The sequence below is a fragment of the Diceros bicornis genome, chromosome 35, assembly GCF_020826845.1.
Source record: "Diceros bicornis minor isolate mBicDic1 chromosome 35, mDicBic1.mat.cur, whole genome shotgun sequence".
Classification (NCBI taxonomy): Eukaryota; Metazoa; Chordata; class Mammalia; order Perissodactyla; family Rhinocerotidae; genus Diceros; species Diceros bicornis.
The window spans coordinates 20,197,660-20,218,660 of record NC_080774.1 but is presented as its reverse complement, the minus strand read 5'-3'; the positions used below and the strand labels follow the sequence as shown (position 1 = coordinate 20,218,660).

The following is a 21,001-nucleotide window of genomic DNA, read 5'->3' as shown; positions in this document are numbered from 1 at the left end:
CTCCCAGCACTGTGTGCACAGAACGCCACCCGGCCCCTCCACTCTGCAAAGAATACAGACAGAGGTTAGGGAGCCATAAAAGTCTGGCACCTTCTTTAGCGGTGTCCCACACGACCCTCTTGCTTTCTGATGGGTCTACATTTTAAAGTGCAAAGAAATACGTGGCACCTGACAGAGGGCATCTGATAAGCTTTGCATCCAGCAACACAATATTTCAGTGAAAACCTCTACAAACCCTCGTCTCTAGAGAAAGCCCCACAGCATTAAAGGCTGGAGCAGCAACTGGTTTCCTCCAGGCTGTTGGACCTGGCGAGTGGTCTCGTTTTCCTTCCCCAAGAACGGTCCCAGCTTGTTGCTTTTACCTGAGCTGGTTCCTACTTCTGCAGGTATTTCTTCATTATGCTCTCGACGTCCTCGCCCTTCCTCCCTGCCCCCAGCTCTCTGTTCTCGGGAGACGTTCGCTCACCACCGTCACCCTCCGGCCGCGGGATTCTCGGCCGACACTTGATGCTGTCGGCGCTTTTGAAGGACATGATGGAGCTGGAGGAGGAGGACGAGTCGGAGAGGTGAGCCGGGTCCTCCTTGGACTCCGGGCTCTTCTTCAAAATGGTCTTGATCCCTGAGAGAAAGGTCCGGTCGGCCTCTTCTGTCTCAAAGTGGACGCTTGGATGCTGTGACCTGTCTTGCCCATCTTTGGCCGCTCCGGCCAAGGACGTAGGAGTCTCGGGCTTCCGGATGGCCGGGAGGAAGTCATCGAAATCCACTTTGGTCTTGCGTTCATAGTTAAGGCTTGGGAGCTTCCAGCTGAGTGGGTCGCTGCCCAGAGGTTCCCCCATTAGGTGGGCGAACTGGCGGTTCTGGAAGACGAGAGGCTCCTTCCCGAGGTCTGGACAGCCCGCATCATCCAGCGAGGACTCCAGACAGCGCCTCCGAGGACGCAGCGTGGGCGACAAGAACGGGTCCCTGGGTGTGGTTGGGGATCTCGCTTTTCTCCCTGAGCCTGGCCCTGATTCTAAAAGGGACTCGCAGGAACTGAACCGGGTCTTCACCTTCTCCGGCAGCAGGGTGGTGCCCTCCACGCTCTCAGAAGAGATGCATTTCAGGCTAGCGGACCGCAGGAGGCCAGCTGATGTCCCAGCGGCGGCCTCTGTGTCCAGGGGTGACTTTGCCCCCAACCTCGGCGAGAGGTCTCCTTTGCCACTGCCCGCCCTGGGCCTCCTCAGCGTGGACGCCCCTGTGGTCTGGTAAATGGGCAGAGTGGGCCAGTCCTCCAGGCCCAGCACTGACCCCTGGCCTCTCCGCGCTCTCTTCCTCCGGAGTCCTTCCACAAACTCCGACAGGGCCGCCGAAGGACTCGGCAGCTTCTCCCTAGATGATGGGGACGAGTTTGCACTCCGAGAAGCCGGGGGAGGAGACGGAGCTCCTAATCTCTCCGTGGGCTTTCTCTGGACGCCACGCTCTTCGCCATCCCCCAAATGACAGTACTTTTGCCGGCGGAGGGAGAGGGGAGAAATGGACTTGTCCCCCGAGATCTTGCTGTGCACATCCCGGGCTCCGCTCACGGCCGCTGCCCGCTGGGGCTGCCCAGCATCCCCGACCTCCTCGTTCATCCTGCGCCAGGAAGAAAAATGCAGTCAGTAGAAATCGTGAATTCGTACAATTTGTGCAATTGGTGTGAGAGCCACTAAGCACGGGCATTAATACTATTTTTCTTTGGAAATGCCATCCCAATGCACTCTCAAGTGAACCGTGTGATTTAATGCGCAAATTCAAGCCATGTAAATGATTTCTTGTTGCTTTCTGAAATGCAATTTCTGTCTATAATTAAACCCAGCTAAGTACGTTTGAGTAGATTAAAACCACAGCTAGGATGGCTGACTTAGATTTATGAGGCATCATATCTGATATGATAGGACCTATCATCCCAGAGCCTACTGTGAAATAAGTAATTTCCTTCTTGAAGACTCGAGGGGGATCCACAGGAGGTTATTTATTTATTTGGGGCCAAGCCCAGGGGACAGCTCCACTAAGCAGGGCTTCTGAGAGTCAATGACCCAAATATGTGTCTCCATGAGATGCTCCAGGACACCCCTGACTGTTTCATGGGGTGGGGATGGGGGTAAAAGACGGTCCCCTAAAAGGGAAAGATTTACATGAAATCAACTCGAAACCAATGTTATACACAAGAGGACAGACACTTTCTATTCTGGGACTACAGCAGGCTTGGCGTTGATTCAGAGGCATTTTTCAGCAGCTGAGCCAAAAACACTTTCCCTCGGAAACATAGGAGCCTCGCAGTAGGGCGAAATTATAGACTGTAAAATAAAAGGCATCGCTTAAAGGATAGAGATTGGAGTCCATCAACCATTCCTTAATAAATAAAATCTATTTGTCCTCCCTCTAAGACAAACGACCCCCTTCCCGCCCACCAGCACAGTTATAATTCATAAAAAAGCAGAAGGGGTGCCGAAGGCAGAGTTCTGGCATGGTAGACAAAGCCAGGGGCTCGGGCCTGGATACGGCTGCGAGCGATGTGCACGCAGGTTTCCGGTCATGAGGTCCATTCCCTGTCTGGGTACACCAACTGTACCGACAGGGACAATTGTGGGATTCAGCCTTTGACACAGAAAGGGTGGTTGGGATTCTGGCACAAGACTTTGAGGAAGGTTTCTTGCTCACCACAGTTTGATCTCACCATTCCCACCTCCGGATCACACAGGACAGTTTAGAAGGAAGAGAGCTGACCACAGTGACCCCAAGGGCCTTTGAATCCGGGAAGAAAACCAAGCCTATGGCCCCTGGAGGTGATGCCCAGAAGCGAGGGGGGGCAGAGAGAGTAGGGGATCAGGGTCTTTTCCAGGGACATGGGTCGGGACCCAGACAATGCCTTCCTGAGCTCCTGAAGCCAGAGCTGTGACCATCCCATGAACCTCTCTCTTCCAGGGCTGGCAGGAGCCTCCCCTGACCCAGGACCTGGGGGAGGTTGCCACGGCAGCAATGCTGTGTTAAAGGGTTCCATGAGTGGTGTGCTCATCTGCCTCTCCTTATTCCCTAGGTCAGGAGAGGGCCAATGTCCTGGTGTGGGGGTGGTGAGGAGACCACCGGGTCGAAGTAGTGGTGTACATGAGCTACCTCCATCCCCTGCTCTCCTCACCATCCTCAGTCCTTCTCTTGCAGAGTCAGGCTCCCTACTCCCCCCCAGCCTCCTATCCTACGTGTTGCCCTCTTGCTCACTCTGCCCTAGCCACAGGGGGCTCCCAGGACAGGCCAAGCCCTTCCTGCCTCTGGGCTTTGCATTTGCTGTTCCTTTTTCTGAAGCCCTCCTTCCACCTCCTCCCAAACCCAGTCATCGAGCCGACCTCATGGAGAAGTCACGGGAATGAAAAAAAAGCCCTGGGCACAGTGCCTGGCACTCAGCTCCTCAAATAATGGTTAATGGTTATGATGAATAATTAATAACCAATAATCAATGGCTATTAATCATTAATAACTAACAGTTAATGATTATCATTACTACTAACAATAATCTCTGACTCTCCAGAGCCTAACCCACTGCTGGACTGAACGAAAGCCTCAGATGAAGTTCCAAGAGCGACGAACAGAAGAATGAATGGGCCAGTGACCTTGCATCTCATCATTCCCAAGAAGGGCTGGCCCCCATGGGCTAAAACAAAAGCCACACAATTTGCCTGGAGCTGCTGCCTCCTGTCCCATTTCTTGGCTGTCACCTTCCATCTCCGTCACAGCTGGACACGGGCTGGGAAGGGAGCCGGCGTGCTCCTGTGTGATTACCTGAAGGGGTATTTGTCAACTTCATCACTTTGGAATCGCTCCCTTAATACTCAGCAAGATGGCATTCGCACTCCTTTCTTTTTTTCTTTTCTTTTTTTTTTTTTAATAAACAGCTTGGAGCTGCCAGGGGCAGTGGGCTGCCGCGGAGCTGACAGAAGTCATTTCCGTGCTGTCTTGGCCCTGAAAGGAAGCGGGCATGATGAATGTGTCTTGGGCGCTCAGTCTCATCCACTGCCTGCCACGTGGGGATGGCGGCGTCAAGGGCTCCTGTCACCGAATCTCCTGGGACTCTGCCATCCCGGTCACCACAGCTCCCACCTCCAGTGCTGGCCGTGGATGCCAAGACAGGGCAGGAGGAAAGGGAGGGAAGAGAAGTCACAGGAGGAGGAGAAAGGGCAGGAGGAAGAGGGGAGGAAGGGGAGGAGGAGGGGAAGCATGAAAAAAGGCAGGAGGAGAGGAGGTGAGGGCATCAGACCTGCAGCCCCTGCTGTCAAGATCTTGCCCACTCGCATCTCTGAGTTGGCACTGTGCCCAGCACACAGTAGCTGCTCAGTAAATGTTGAATTGACTCAAGGCTACCTTGGAAATCAAGTCTACGAGGAAGAGGAAGCAGGACAAATGAGAGAGGAGTTGAAGTGAGAGCGGCTGGTGGAGATGGAGAGGAAGAGGAGAGACCCGTGGTGATGGAGGAGGGGAAGGAGGAGGGCGAGCGAAGGGCAGAGGCCGGGAGGATAGTGAGGAGGGTGGCTGAGGGGGCGCAGGCTGGCAGCTGAGTGTCTGGCCTCCTCATCTTCCACCAAAAGGCAGGACGGGCTGGGGCACACGCAAAGCCTTCAGTAGCCAGGGGTGGGCGTCTGGGGTCCCAGCCTGTGAGTGCTGCTGTCCAGGCACACAGGGCACAGGCCTGCTGGGCTCACGCCATCAGGAGCCCCAGCTCTGCCAGACCAGAGGGAGATCTGACCGCCTTCCCCGGGGCCCACCAGGAGCAGCACCTTCCTCAAGGTGTGCACCCCCAACGTCCCAGCACAGCCACTCAGGCCCCAGCCTGGCCGTCACCAGATGGTGCTCACCGAGCTCTGCCGAGGAGCCCAAGGGCCTGATCTCTTGGGGGTGGGTGGGGTCCCACCTTTCTGGAGTGGTCGGGTGCCTTCGGAGCCTCAGCTGGTGGGTTTGAAATAGGAACAAGCCAAGCAGTACAGGCTCCCGGGGTGAGGGGTGGAGAGGAGTAGGAGCGGGGTATAGTGAGGAGGGAGGAAGAGAGATGGGGGACGGAGGGGGAGAAGGAGAGAAGGAAAGAAGTCGCGGCTGAGTGCTGCCTCCTGGGTTTACCATTCAGAAATCCACCCACATCTCTGCAGAGTCTATTTCCCATCTGCATTGCCACTCAAAGTGAGAAGTTCATTGCAGCCTTTCTGTTGGAGGCTGCAGAATTCAGAATTCGGAACTACTTTGAATTCAGATGCCCTGTTGCAGGCTTCAGGGTGAGGGTCCCAGCTCTGGTGTCTGAGGCAGGACAATCCTCTCCATTTCTGTCCTGGCTTTGGACATTTCAAACACATCTTGCTGTCTTCATCCAAGGGCCCGGGAAGACTCATTTTTTTTTTGGCTGTCCTCACTGGACAGCTTGACTCAGATGGAGCTCCCCTCCATTGGCATCGCGTGATGGATGGATGGCAGATAATCAAGATGTCACCGTGCCTGCCTCCGAGAGCCTTGGCCATGGAGAGAGAGAGATGATGGATAGAAGGCTCTCCGAGTCACTGGGAGACAGGTTGGACAAATGCTAGGCAGGGGCACTGTGATTCTCTAAGGACAGACTCCAGAAACAACTTCTGCTGCCTGCCCTTAGCCTATCCTTCTAGCATACCTGCCACCATGAGGAGTCAGCAGGCATCCCTGAGCATCCAGGCACGAAGCTGCCAGGCTGGGCCTGTAACTCAACGGCCACCACAATAGCTACGCTGGGCTGAGCACCTACTGCCCAAGCACTGTGCTGGCTGCCATGGATACGAGGGAGAACAAGCCGAGGGCCTCCTGTCCTCACGGAGCTGACCGCCACGTTCATTTATAATCTCCATGGCAACCCTGGGTGTAAGGGATTCTCACCTCCAGGCTCAGCAAGGCGGGGCGGCCTCTACAACACACACAGGTGGAAGTGGCAGAGGTGGGGTTCCAACCCCAGGTTAGTTGACCCCACAGCCAGTAGCATCGTTCTCTAGAAACTTCCCCTGAGCCCTGTGATGTGATACCGGATTCATAGTATTGGCTACATCACATCGTCCACATAGCGTGTGTCACTTGGAGTCTAGTCTGCTTCTGCCGTTCACTAGCCATGTGGCCTTGGAAGACTCACCTAACTTCTCTTGGATTCAGCTTCCTCAGCTGTAAAATGGGAGAGACCAGGTCAACCTCACAACGTAGTGGAGAAAAGAGCTCCAGGAGGCAGGGATTTTTCTATCTTGTATTCACGACTATACTCCAATCCTAGAACAGTGTCCTACTATGCAGTAGGTGCTCAAGAAACATATGTTGAACGAATGAGTGAATCTCAAGCCCCCTGGCACATAGTAGGTCCTCAGTAAGTATGCGTTAGATGAATGAGTGAAGCTTCAGTGCCTGCCACATAGTAGGCATTCAATAAATGTTTATTAAGTGAATTTACATAGAGAATATATATGAACATGCTCTAAATATTGGTGGTTTCAATTTATGAAGGCTTACTAGGTAAACTAGGATCTGAACATTCAGAAATAGTGGAAGTTCCACTCCTTCTAACCTGCGAGGCTAAGAACATGGGCTTCAGAAGCAGACAGGCCTGGATGCAAACCCTGGCTCTGCTCTCTCCGAGCCAGGTGTCTTGTGAAGCTTGAACATGCTCAGCTGTGAGCATGGGGACGATAATGCCCTATATCACAGGGTTTTGGGGGGCAGTAGAGATGACATATGTCATAGGTATGTCAGTGCCCACGAGCATCGCACAGTTCCACCTCTAGCTGCCCCCAGCTCTTTGTGCAAGGTGAAGGCTGGGCTGTTAAACTTGCATATATTACTTATTCGTCCCAAACATTGCTACTAATAAATAGATGTTTAAAGACCTTAATGCCTGTTTGATTGTTTTTCTTTCTTTCTATTTTTTTTTTTTGTGAGGAAGATCAGCCCTGAGCTAACATCCACGCCAATCCTCCTCTTTTTGCTGAGGAAGAGTGGCCCTGGGCTAACATCTGTGCCCATCTTCCTCCACTTTATATGGGACACTGCCTCAGCATGGCCTGACAAGCGGTGCGTTGGTGCGCGCTTGGGATCTGAACCCAGGCCACCAGCAGCGGAGCGCGCGCACTTAACCGCTACGCCACGGGGCCGGCTCTCTTGATTGTTTTTCTTTAATGGCCCCTTCCATCAGGGCTGGAGAAGGCCCTGGACTGAGTGCAGATATTTGAAAGTAAGCAATGCCTATGCATGATCCTGTTCTGAGCAGCATAGGAAAAGGACGTGGATATTGAAGTGGTCTGCTTAGCCTTAGAGATTTGTGTCTCCCGCCTGCACCACACCCTTCCCCTGCCAGGCTGCCCTGCGAATGCGGCTCCATCATTTTGTCTCCAGGGCCTACCACAGGAGTAGATGCTCCACAAATACTGGAGGAAGAATGAAAAATGCACCTATATATGTATGTATATTGTATACATCATCTCATCAGGATCAGAATCATCACTCCATCTTGCAGATGACAAAACTGAGGCTCACTGGTGAGAAGCCATTTGCTCAAGGTCACACCGCTAGGCGGCAGGGCCTGGACGTGGACCCTGGTGAACCAGACCTGAAACTCATGCTTTTTCCTTCCCCATCACACACCCTCCAGGTAGAAAGCTAAGTAGAAACCTCAACCAGTTGAACTCACATCTACACCTATATATTTTCCAAAATCCACTGAGACATAATGACCAAAAAAATGGAGGTCCAAGTCAAGGAGATGCTGGATTCACCGGCATGAGACGCAATCACACAGCAAAACACACAACTCCCACGTCTGAGTCTGGGCCAACCGCAGCCACGTGAAACTCAACGCAGATTTAATGACGCCATGAATCATCCCCAAAGGCGAGCTGTCACCCCCATTCTTCATTCACACCCTGAAATCAAAGAGGAAATTAAAAATGTATCAATGTTCTTTAACACCGGTGAGGCCTGGGATGGGAAACCAGATGTCCTTTTAAGATGGCCTGAAGGTTTTGTAACCGAGTCCAACACAATAATTGATCATCTGTAATAAAAGTTGACATGGTGCCCAAAACTGTGCAAGATGCGCTAGGGAACATCAGACATTTATTAAGCCCCTGTAGGATGTGGGTGGATTCTGCATAAGAAGAGCTCCCATATATTGTGCCTTTAGGCTTTGCAGACGTTACTCAAGTTTACCCTCATCACAGTCCTCCAAGCAGATACTCTACCGTAATCTTCCCACTGCACAAGGAGGCTCAGAAAGGATGAGTATTTTGTCATATAATAAATGGGGGAACATGGATTTAAAACAAGAAGTCCAATTCTGGGACCCATGCCTCCTAACCGCTATGCTCTACTGCCCTTTATTGTCCCATTTTACAGATGAGGAAACTCAGGCTCTGAGAGGCAAGTGGCTTGCTGAGGAAGTAGCAGATCCAAGGCTCTCCCCTCTGTCTGACTATCTACAACATTAGGCTGAGCTCACAGCAGTAGAAGATGGGCTGCCTTCCCCTCCCAGAGAGCACACTGTCGGTGTGGAGACTGGATAAACCCATGAAGAAGGGTCAGCAGTGCGAGAAGTTTCAGGTAAACTGTGAACCACGGACTGTAAGTGCAGCAGAAGGCTGGCGAGGGAGAGAGTGGGTGCTGGAGCCTGCGTGCACAGCCTTTCTGGAGGAGGTGGCATTGAGTCAGGCTTTTGGAAGAGGGGTAGGATTTGGGTGGTGGTGAGGGTCGAGGAAGACACTCCAAGTGGGAGAAGGAGATCCCTCCTGGTGATTATTAGCTTATTCAATGGTTTCTGCAAAACCCTTGACAAGCAAGGACTGATATCTAAATTCACAGGCCAGGACACCAAGCCTTAGAATGGTCACCCAGCTGAAAGGGAAGACTCGAAGCAAGAAGGAAGCCATGGGGTGGAATAACCCAGGGAGCTTGCTCAACTGCAAGCAGAGGAGGCGGTGACATGAGTCGCAGACAGTCCCTAAGCTGGTTATTCCTGGCCTGAAGGTGCAGAGACTTGAGTCAGGAGACAGACTCTGTAAATATCCTATATTCCTTATCATATAATGTTTTTATGAGACAAGATAACTCTTAAGCCTTGCTTGCTGTCCTCTCTGATCTCAAGTGGGTGCTGAGTCCTTGACACTTTTTAAAACCAACCCATTGAACTGCCCTCAGTGGACACCTGACCACGTATCTTCCGTGGGGCAGCAGAGTTTGCTTTGCCTCACCCACACGTTCTTACTGCCTTCCAGGTTCTGGGACCAGTAGTGGGTTTTTTTCGTATTTTTGTGAGGAAGATCAGCCCTGAGCTAACATCCACACCAATCCTCCTCTTTTTGCTGAGGAAGACTGGCCCTGGGCTAACATCCACGCCGATCTCTCTCCACTTTATGTGGGATGCCGCCACAGCATGGCCTGACAGGCGGTGCGTCGGTGCGCGCCCAGGATCCAAACCTGGGCTGCCAGCAGCAGGGCGCGCACACTTAACCGCTATACCACGTGGCCGGCCCCAGGACCAGTAGTTTTTGAACAGAATTGCGCAGCAGAATCACCCCTGGAACTCTACAAAAAAATCAAATTCAATGGTGGGGGGGGAGGGGACCATTCTAGTTTAAAAGAGACTAAAGATTATTGGGAGATGTTAATAATAGAGGAAACTGTGTGTGGGAGGACAGGGGGTATACGGGTGTTCTCTGTACTTTCTGTTCAAATTTTCTGTAATAAAACTTCTCTAAAAAATAAAATCCATTAATTTTTTTAAAAGAGAAAGACTAAAGAAATAAAACAATTGAATGCAATGAGTGTCCTTAATAGGATCCTTCTTTTAAAAAATACAGGGATACAAGACAATTTTAGGACAATTAGGATAATATGAATGTTGAGATCTTGGATGATATTATGGATTTGTTGATTTTCTTAGGTGTGTAGTAGTACAATAGTTAGGAAATGTCCTTCTTCTCAGGAGAAAGATGCAAAACTATTTAAGGAGAACTGTCATAATGTTTTCAACTTCTTTTCGCATTGTTTAGCAGCAAAATGTGTTTAGATATCAATAGAAGTAGAGAAGGAGGTCAAAGCAGAAATGAAGTCTGGAAGAAAAAACACTAGTCTTGGTCCAATTAAGGTGGAAGCTCAAAGATTTGATGGTGGTCAGACATCTTGGTTGTTAAAAAAAAGGAAGAAAGAAAGTAGGAGGAGAAAGGGAGAGAGGAAGGGACACTTTACAGATGATTCTGAGGAACCATTGTTCTATATCTAAAAAAAGAAAAAAAAAAGCAACCATTTTTACTCACCCTTCAATGCTCAGCCCAACTGTAGCCTCTTCCAGAAAGCTTTCCCCAGCTCCCAGCCTGGGCTGGGGTCTCCTTTGGCTCACACAACCCCTGTGCTTCCCCATCACTCTATCATCATTACTTGTTTATAACTCACAACAAGACCATTAGTTCTGAACTAGACCATATTTTTCTTCTATGAATCCTCTGTATCTAGAAGAGCGCCTCAAGGAAAGTTCATGGAACAGGAAGAATGAAGGAATGGAGGAGGAGAAAGACGAGGGATCATGGAAATATAGAAGGAATGAACAGAAGTCTCCATCTGCCTCGTCTGGCTGGTTAATTCAGACCCCAGTTCCCCTACTTATCAGTCAGCCAGAGCCACTTCTCTTGGCTTAAAAACAATCGACTCAAAACCAACTTCCAGTACCATCTAGAGTGAATTCCTCATGTGTCTAAACCCAAGCCAAGAGCCTGGTTTCATTTCTACAGAATTTTATCAACTTCTAGAATATCAGAATTGAGAGGGAGCTGGGACCCCATCCAGTTCAAACCCCTCATTCTGCACCTGGAAAAAACAAAGCGGGAAGACGACTTCCTAGGCCACACTCTGATGAGACGGCGAAAGCACCGCCTCTACAACTCCAGTCTTCTACCTTCTGATACAATTTCCACAATGTTCTGAAAGAAAAAAACTAGGTATGTAACGTAATTAAGATCTCTAACTGATTAGAGATTCAAGGTGGGTGTAACATATTTTAAATAAATTTTCAATGAATTCCTTCACATTCCATACATAGACATTGCCTCAGCTGAGCACGTGCAATGGCAATCACCATATAAAACCTCAGACTTATTCATAAAAGTGCACAGTTCCTCATGAAAATGCAGGTTTAAGTGAATAGATACTATCCATCCATCCATCCCTCCTTACATCCATCCAGAATCATTTATTGAGTGCCATGATGCCAGACGCTGTTGATACAGAGATGAATAACTCTTGCATTCAGGAAGCTTACAGTCTAGAGTAAGAAGCAGAGTCACCAAGTTACGACTGGAGCGAAATAGAGTGAGCTCTCATGCCTTCTTAGGCGTGGAAACTAAGGAAGAAATGTTTACTTAGCAAAGGGAGTGGCAAAGTCTAGCTCAGCATCCAGCTTCCAGGTATGATAGGCTAGCTTGTATCAGAGAAAATCCCTGCTTAGAAACATCAGAAAAGCCACATTTAAATTTAAAGGCATTGGAGAGCCGCCAAAGCAGCCAGGACTTGAAGGGCCAAATTCTGGAAAGAGGGAAGTACACCGAGGTGAACCGAGCATGGCGTGGAACTCTCCCCTAGAGTCATTTGCTGATCTTGAGGAAGAAGACCTAGTCTAAGAACTAACACACTTCTAGATATCAAGACTCACTATATAAAGTTATATTAATTAAGGCAACATTAAAGCAGTTCAAGGATGGACAAATAGAAAAATGGAATGGAATAGAGTCTAGAAATAGACATCTATCTATATTTCTCTCTCTCTCATCACTTGATTTATGACAAGAGGCCAGGCCAATTGTCTATCCATATGGCAATGAATCTTAACCCCTACGTCAGACCATAAATATCATTCCCAATGAACTGTATATCTAGATATAAAAAGTTAAATCAACACAGCTTTTGTAAGACAACATAGGGGAATATTTTCATGATTTGGAAGTAGGCAAATAATTCTCAATAGGATATGAAAAGCTCCAACCATAAAGGAAAAACATTATAAATTTGGTTACATTAAAATTAAGAACTTCCGTTTGTCAAAATACACCATTAAGAAAGTGAAAAAGGCAAGCCACTGATGGGAGTGGATCCACATACCTAAGAAAGGACTCATATCTAGAATATATTAAGAACTCCTATAAATCAATAAAAAAAGAGCCAGACAACCCCAAAGAAAAAAATAACGGGCAAAAGATTTCATCAGGCATTTCGCCAAAGAGTACATTCCAATGACTATATAAGCACATGAAAAGGTTTATCTATCAGGAACACACAAGTTAAAACCAAAAATACGACACTACTAATATCCACTGGAATAGCTAAAATTTTTTAAAATGACAAAACCAAGTGTTGGAAAGGATGCAGAGCAACTGGAACACTCATTCACTGCTGGTGGGAATGTAAATCAGTACAACCGTTTGACAGTATTTACTAAAGTTGGAAATATACTCATGAACCCGCAATTTTACTCCTAGGTATATACCCAACAGAGAAATCTGTAAATTTATACAACAAAAGATGTGTACAAGATTGTTCACACAGGTACTATTCATAACAGTGCTAACCTGGAAACAACCTAAGTGTTTGGTAATAATGGAATGTATAAATCATTATTTTTTATTCACACAATGGACTATTATAGATCAGAGTTTCTCAATGGTGGCATAATTGACATTTTGGACCAGATAATTCTTTGTGGCTTGTCATGTGCATTGTAGGACTCTTAGCAGCATCCTGGCTTCTACATACTAGATGCTAGTAGCACCTCTCTCCCTCCGTTATGACAACCAAAAATGTCTCCAGACATTACCAACTCTCCTTTGGCAGGGAGAGGGGTGCAAAATTGTCCCCAGTTGAGAACCACTGTTATGGACTATAGAGCAAGGAAAACAAGAGAGTTACTGCTGCATGCAACAATGTGGGTGAATCTTATTAACATGATATTGAAAAACAGATGCCAGACACCAAAGAGAACTACTGGATGCTTCTATTTACACAGAGTTCAAAAACAGGCAGATCTAATTTACAGTGTTAGAAATCACGATCGTGGTTACCTTTGAGGAAGGAAAAGGTCATGACTAGTAATCGTCTGGTTTTGATTTTTGGCAGTAATTACCTAGGTTTGACCAATTTTTGAAAATTTCATAAAGATGCACTTTCTGGTATGTATATTTCAATAATAAGTTTACTTAACAAAAATTTAGCTCCATTAGAGAACCGCAGATTCTAAAAGAATGTTCTGAACCATCAATGATGAATCTCAAACGATTTTACATAAAGTCACTGCTAACTCAGGTGAACCTCAAAATTCCCATAAGATCTACAGATCTACCATCCAAGACCAAATTCTAGATAGAAAACAGCCCTTCTTTCCATGGAAACCTGTCCAAGAGGGAAGTTGGCCCCAAGATGAATCCTGGACAGGGCCAGACTTCTCCTGGTTATACTTTCTCAGGCCTTGGGCCCATGATTAATGTGTTTGCATCGAATATTTCCACACTTTCAGTTTCAAGATCTTTTCCACTCATCTTCCTAATACTGATAAAACTGAAAAGAAACCTTTTGTTCTAGGAAGACATAAAACCATACTCATGAGAGGCCCGTCCATTAAGCATATTCAGGATGGATTAAAATGACCCTGAGCTCTGGTTCTAAGAATGCAGAGACCAGTAAATAAATGTACTATTGACATAAGATTAGAGGTGGATACTTAACCTACTTTGAGAACAAGCTGTTTTTAATGCTAAGTACCATCCATTCACATTTACATAATTAATGAACTAATTACAAACGGGTCTTATCTAATCATTTAAGCAGGCCCCACGTGACTCATCCTTGGCTTCACTTCTGCAGTAGAGTAATTGCATTTCCTTGAAAGGAATACAACTTTATTTTTTTTAATACCCTGTAATTTAGAGTTTTATACTAATTCAAGCCAGCCTTATCCCAAATAAAAATCTACAGGGACGAAAGGAGGGTGGTGAGGTCTAAATCTTTTAAACTAATAACTGCAAGCCAAGAGTCTGGGGCTGCAAATGTTTACAAAAAGCAAATTTTCCCCGGAAAGAGGAAAAGTTGTAATGCCATCTTTTAGCCAAACGAAAAGCAGTTGTGTTAAATCGGCACCAAAGCAAATGATACATACAACAGTAATTAGCGAAGATTACACAGTAATTAAAATCACGATGATTATGTGAGTGAGAATAATTTATACAATAATCTCCACGCTCACATTGCAATATGGTACAAGTCCAACAGCAACAGTGGAGAGCCGTTTTTGGTAGTAAATTCCAATCACAGCGTCACTAATTATGTGGAGATAGATCGGTCATTGACATTTAGGGATAAATAAAGTCTCTGACCAGGATACACACAATTTTATTTGGACTTCCCAAGGCTACCAAATGGGGATCTCAAACACTCTAATGTTTTCTCTCTCTCTCTCCCTCTCCTCTCCCCTCCCCTCCACTCCCAGCTCTCTCTTTCTTCTCCTCCTTCTACATAATCTTATCTGCTCCCATAATTCAACCTTCCTCTTGGTGGAGAACATTTGCTTGGCTTACTTTTTTTAACCTACCCAGCATCATTCTCCTGCTTCAGGTAAGCCACTCTGTTGTCCTTTGGGAAAACCCTTCCTCCCCCGGTGTGCCTGTGGTTTGGGTGGGAATAACTCTCTCTCTTAGAGCTAGGTCAGAACATGAACTTGAGCCTAAGGGAAGAGGCTCTTTCATTCCCCTTGTCTGTTCTGATTAGTTCAGTGCAGACAAGTGACTCACTTTGGGCCAGTGAAAGTCAGGCTCAGGAATTTTGCGGAAACTCCTGAGAGGAGAGATGCCCTCTTTACTGTTGGACTCAGAGTGGCGCAGGCATGAGCCTGGAGCTGTTGGCCGCCATCTTGCTGCCTCACAAAGGAGCCAACACAGAGGAAAGCAGAGCAGAGAGGTTGGCGAGGGATCAAATCCCCAGGATCATTTTTAAATCCCTGGATCCAGTAGCGCCTGAAGCTACATATACTCTTGGTTTCCAGCTACATGAGATAATACATTTTTCTTTGCATACGAGCCAGGTTGAGTTGGGTTTTATGTCACCTACACCTCAAAGAATCCTAACCATTACATCAAGCAGAGAAGTCCTGGCATCCCCATGGATCCAGACCAGAGTTTAAAGCCTCTGGACAGTTCCATCTGGATGTACCCAAACACAGTAAGATCAACATACTTAAAACTGAGTTCACCAAAACTCCACTCTCATCGCCAAGAGATTCTCTGTTGTGCTCATGGTTTTCTGCTGTGAGTCTAGCCACTTCCACGATCTCGGGCATGTGAGATTATAACCCAGTTATAGTTTTCCCTCATCCTGCCTTCAGCATCCCTGCCTCCCGGAGCTTCACCGCCTGGCCTGGGATGAAGGGAAGAGGGTAGAAGGGAGCTTTTGCTCATTAAACACTAAGTTGGTGCCAGACCTTCCACCAGCCACTCTATAGCCATGACTTCTTTAATCTTGCAAAGGGAATATAATGTGGAGGAGGAATTGGGACTCAGAGACTGTAACTTCTTCACGGTCAGGCAGCTAGTAAGTTCGGATTAGAAACCAGGTCTACCAGACTGCAAAGTCTGTTGTCTTTCCTCTACCTCCTAAGTGTGTCTTCAAAGCCCCTTGCAGATCTGGTTTCACAGTGTGCCCACCACCTGCCTCTGCCCTCGGTCTGTACTCTGGGGAACTGAGCCCCAGACCTTCAGTTTTCTGCACTATATTCCATTAGTACTGGCTCCATGCTGCTAAGAACCAGTCTGGCAAATCCCCCCTTGGCTCTTGATATCAGCATCTTTCTTCTAACCATCTTGGTGAGAGGCCATCTCCACCATCCACTGGTCACTCATTTGTTAAATCCTTATTTATTGAGTACCTATTATGTGCCAGGCACTGTGCTAGGTGCTGAGGTACAAGAAGGAAAAGATAAGGTTTATGTCCTTAAAGGGCTCACAGCCTAATGAGGGAGATAGACACCCAAACAGGTGATTGCAACATAATATGGTAAGTGCTATTGAAGGGGAACATATGGGGTCTGTAGGACCATGGCAGAGGGGCACCTGACCCAGCCAGGGAGTCAGAGAAGGCTCCTGAGGCAGGTGATACATGATCTGAGTCTTGAAGGATGACTAAGAATTTGCCAGGTGAAGAAACATGGGGGAGGTGTCCAGGCAGAGGGCATATCATGGACAGAGGACCAAAGGTGGGAAATAGCACAGTGTATAAGGAAGAGCTCTAAACAATTTGGGGCACAAAGTATGAAGAAGAGATGGAGGGAAATGAGACCAGAGAGGCAGACAAGAGCCAGATCATGGAGGGCACCATACGCCAGCTAAGGTGCTTGAATTCCATCCTGTTCTATCTTATAGGGCAGAGATCACCAAAGTTTTTCTGTAAAGGGCAGATGGCAACTATTTTTGGCTTTGGGGCCATACAATCTCTGTTGCAACTATTAAGTTCTGCCATCATAGGGCAAAGACAGCCATAGGCAATATGTAAAATTAAAAACAAAAATATGGGCATGGCTGTGTTCCAATAAAACTTTATTTACAAAAACAGGTCGAGGGCCAGATTTGGGCTGTGGGTAGCATTTTGCTGACCCCTGCTGTAGGTGATGGGAAACCACTGAAACCAGATTTTCTTTTTAGAGAGATCATACTGGTTGAAGTAGAGAGGATAGACTAAAGGATGGTGGTGTTGGAAGCTCTTTGCCGGAATCTAGGAGAGAAATGATGTTAGCCTGACTTAAAGGTGTTGGCAGTGGAGATGGAGAGATGTAAAAAGAGTCAAGAGTATTTGCTTGAAGGGGGGAAGAATAAACAAGATTTAGAGATCAGTTGAACATGGAGATGAGAGAGAGGGATGATAGTCTAAGGCGACTTAGGGGCTCCAGTTTGGGAAGCTTTATGGATGATAGAACCACCCAATGATTCTGATAACATAGGTGGGTGGGGAGGGAGGAGTATCCTCATGCATATGCTGAGTTAAGACACCAGGGACACATCCAGTTGGCAATCTTCTTAGTGTAGGCAACGAGATACGATATATAAGTTTAATACTTGGGAGAACATGAGAGTTGGAGGTCTAGTCTCGGGGGTCATCTGCTTTTAGTGGGGGGGTGAAAATCATGAGGATTGCCTGGGATCAGGTGGAGTGAAAAACAGCCAGGTGAGGGCAGCATCCTGAGAACCCCAGCATTTGGGGGCTGGAGTAGGAAGGAAGAGACCAAAATAGAGAAGTCTGAGCAGTGCCAAGGAGCAGAAACATCTACAAGCCAAGCAAACAGAGAGTTCCAAGAAGTGTTTGATTTGCCAACGCAGGGGAGAAGTCCAGAAAAAGACGAAGACTGGATAGTGTCCCCTGGTTTGTCCCATTGGAAGCTGCTGACATGGGGAGAGAAGTTTCAGTGGAGCGAGGGGGCAGGCTCTGGGCTGTAGGAAATTGAGGAATAAAATGTTAAGTGAAGATGGTGCACGTGGACCCCACACTGGAGAAGCTTGGCTCCGAAGAGAAGGAGGCATAACTCAACAGCACTGCAGGGTGACGAGCAACGATACAGCTAGGATGGGGAAGCCCTGAAGGTGTTAATAGCCTGCGGAGGAAGAACTGAAATGGGGGAAGTTAAGGATACAGGAGCGAGAGGGGACACTGGGTAGATGGGAGCGCTGTATGGGAGACGAGGGAGAGGAGTACGAATTAGACTCAGACAGGACCGGATGTCACCTTCTGAGACCAGAGGGAAGATGGCAGCAGATGGAGATGGATTTATAGACACCACAGAAGTTGAGGACGTGATTTTTTTCTTTGAATGAACCAGGAATTTAGAGTGTCTCTTTAGAGTGAGGGATACGGGCTGGAGGAAAGTCAGGATGGTTTGGAACAATTGTCCAGTAAATTGAAAGAACTGAGTAAATTGTCCAGTAAAATGAGAGAAGCGACTGACCAGTGACAAGACAAGATGTTACGAGTCTGTACAGTTGGATCACTTAACGCCTGTCAGCACATGGATCCCGCAGAACTGTGTGAGTGACCAAGGCTGGGGTTCTGCTGGGCGTGGGGATGGGGATCTAGAGTGAAATGGGGCTTGGACCCTCCTGGAAAGCCTGATGCGCTGTTTGGACAAGCAGGAAGTGGGGAGAGAGCCCTCGCTTTTACACTCTTCCAGCAAGGCAACGGCCCTGGAGGGCTGGAAGGAGAGACCAGGTACACAGCAGGGGCCGAGGGGAGCACGCCAGCCCCAGGACGGCCCTGGCACCACCTGCAGCCAGACATTGAGAGAGACTCCTGAGCCAAGTGTGGCTGCCACCACCAAGCCCATAAACTCCCTTCCTGGGGGCCACGAAGGTAATTTAGTGTCTTCGTCTCCAGAAGCTCTTGCATTTATCAGCAGCACTTGCATGATTCCCCGGCCATAAATCATAAAGCTTTAGCTTTATTTCTCTTGAGTTGACGTCCCCTTATAAATAATACAAGGAATGCTTCTATTTCTTTGGCAGAAAACCGTTTTCTCCCTCTCTTCTGGTTTTCGAGTGACCTTCCTTCTCAGTCAAATTGGCAATGCCCATGAGACTCATTTGCGGGGCCCCATGATGTGCCAGGGAATATGAGGATGGCATACAGGAGCCTCGCACTCTACTGCTGCATGGTGTCCCAGCAGAACGAGCGCTGGGATGATCTGCCAGTATCTAGCCAAGTTTGAAATGCAAGTGCCCTATAACCCAGAGAATCACTTGCCCATGTGTGGTTTTTGAAACTTCACAGGTTAATAGCAAAAATCTGCAAAGCAATTAAAAGTGAACTAGGGGGGCAAGCTCGGTGGCACAAGCGGTTATGTGCTTGCGCTCTGCTGCGGTGGCCCGGGGTTCACTGGTTCGGATCCCTGGCGTGGACCGACGCACTGCTTGGCAAGCCATGCTGTGGCGGCGTCCCATATAAAGTGGAGGAAGACGGGCACGGATGTTAGCCCAGGGCCAGTCTTCCTCAGCAAAAAAAAGAGGAGGATTGGCATTGGATGTTAGCTCAGGGCTGATCTCCTCACACACAAAAAAAAATGAACTAGGAAGACTATAGTTAAATGAATTGTGGCATAACTTTAAGATCTTCTGCAGGAATTTAAGAGAATGTGATAGACTTATGCATGTTGATAAGGAAAGATAGCCAAGCACATTGTAAGAATTTATGTATAGCATAATATACATAATATAGCATCACATTATTTATGTTTTTAAGAAGCCCACAAACGTGCTATGTATTTGCTACAAGTACATACACATTTATAAACACATAGAGAAAGATGTGGAAGGATACACACCAAACTGAAGATGGTGGACACCTTTGGGAAGGGAGCTGAAATTGGGGTGGTGGCCAACAGGCTTTTAGCCTTCTCTGTTATATTTTAAGTTCTTGAAAGGGGAAAGTATTCATAGATTACTTGGGCAAATAACAAGAGCTGGAAGTCAAGGCACCTGAACTCTAAGTCAGTCCTTACCATAAATTCGGGTGAGATATTTCCCTCTGCGGACCTCAGTTTTTCATTTCTCATTTTATATAATGAGCAACTTGGACTACACAATCCCAATGGTCCCCTTGAACTCAGAAGTTCTAGAATCTTTACATCGTAAACCTACTCCAATGATAGGACTCAAAATCTTCAGGGCTAATGCCGTGGGATCTGGCACTCAGCAGGAACTTAATAAATATCTTTTGGATGGATGTTGAATAATGTTATTATTAATAACAGGCCAGTTCTTTGCCAGTAAACTTTGCCAGGTGAGTGATCCACCCCCAGGATAAATGTCAGAGAGTCACGGAAGTGTGGCAAACACAAATACAGGCTTTGGAGGGATTCAAACCTGGGTTCAAATCCTGGTTCTTCCACTTCCCTGCTGTGTGACATTGAGCCAATTAGTGACCCTCTCTGAGTCACAGTCAGTGCTGAGCTGTGACCAAATACAGTTAATATTTCTGCTCCAGCCTTGGTGTTATGGTCAGTTATTCACTCAACAAACATTTATTGAGCACCAACTGTGTGCCAGCCCTATGGACACCAAAATGAAGAAAACCGACAAGGAGCTTATGGGCCCTTCTTGTCTCTCGCCCCATCGTTGTCCTTGGTGCAGGCGCCTCTTCTCTAACTGTAATCGGACAAGCCTGAGCACTTGGGAATGGAGAGGCCAGGGAAAGACCGACGAGGCTCTAGAGAGGGCTGCCTCGGGATGCCGAGGACCCACTTTGCCCGAGGGGCAGCTACAGGAGCTGGGGTAAGACAGTCTGTGCCTGAATCAGTTGTTCCCCACCCCCGACTCTGGGCCTCAGATTCCTCTTCTGTTCTATGGGGATAATGATGTCTGTCTCCTGGGCTTCCTCTGAGCATCAAATAGATACCAACACTAATAAAGCAGCTAATTTTCTTGAGCTCTTTCTAGGTGCCAGGCTCTGAGTGAAGAACAACTTGTGCACCATCTCACTATCCTTGACAATAACCCAGATTTACTCATGAGGGAACATGAACAGAAAAGTTAAGCAACTTGCCCCAAATCTCACAGCAGCAGAGGAGCAAATACAGGATGGGAATCCAGATGCCCTGACTTCAGACCATGTACTGAAACCACCACAGTCTCCCATCTCCTGCTCAAATGGGTGCCAAACAACTTAGGGTGTTATTCAAGGGCTAAGCATCCTTATCATGCACCCTAATACAATTATAATTACGAAACTTGCATATTATGTTAATGAGCATTCACATTCTGCTCTGGCCGCCTCCAGTTCTGCTTCTCCTGCCTTATACATGTGCTGATGGAAATAAACAAAAGTATTTAGTTATCACGAGAGACAGAGTCCTCATCATTTGGGGTTCACAGAGGACATGGCTCTTTCTCCATTCAGGCCTTTGTTTTTAATTAAGAGCAGTAATCAGATAATCTTGCTT

At 47.5% G+C, this 21,001-nt stretch overlaps 1 protein-coding gene across 1 annotated transcript in view; it reads right to left on the bottom strand.

Moving 5' to 3' along the window:
- Nucleotides 1–374: 374 nt before the first annotated feature.
- Nucleotides 375–21,001, bottom strand: part of MYO18B (myosin XVIIIB) — a 230,162-nt gene continuing 209,535 nt past the window's right edge. The window contains exon 42 of the mRNA XM_058532289.1: nt 375–1,611. Coding sequence (XP_058388272.1) covers nt 375–1,611 — 1,237 coding nt within the window. The remainder of the gene's footprint in view (nt 1,612–21,001) is intronic.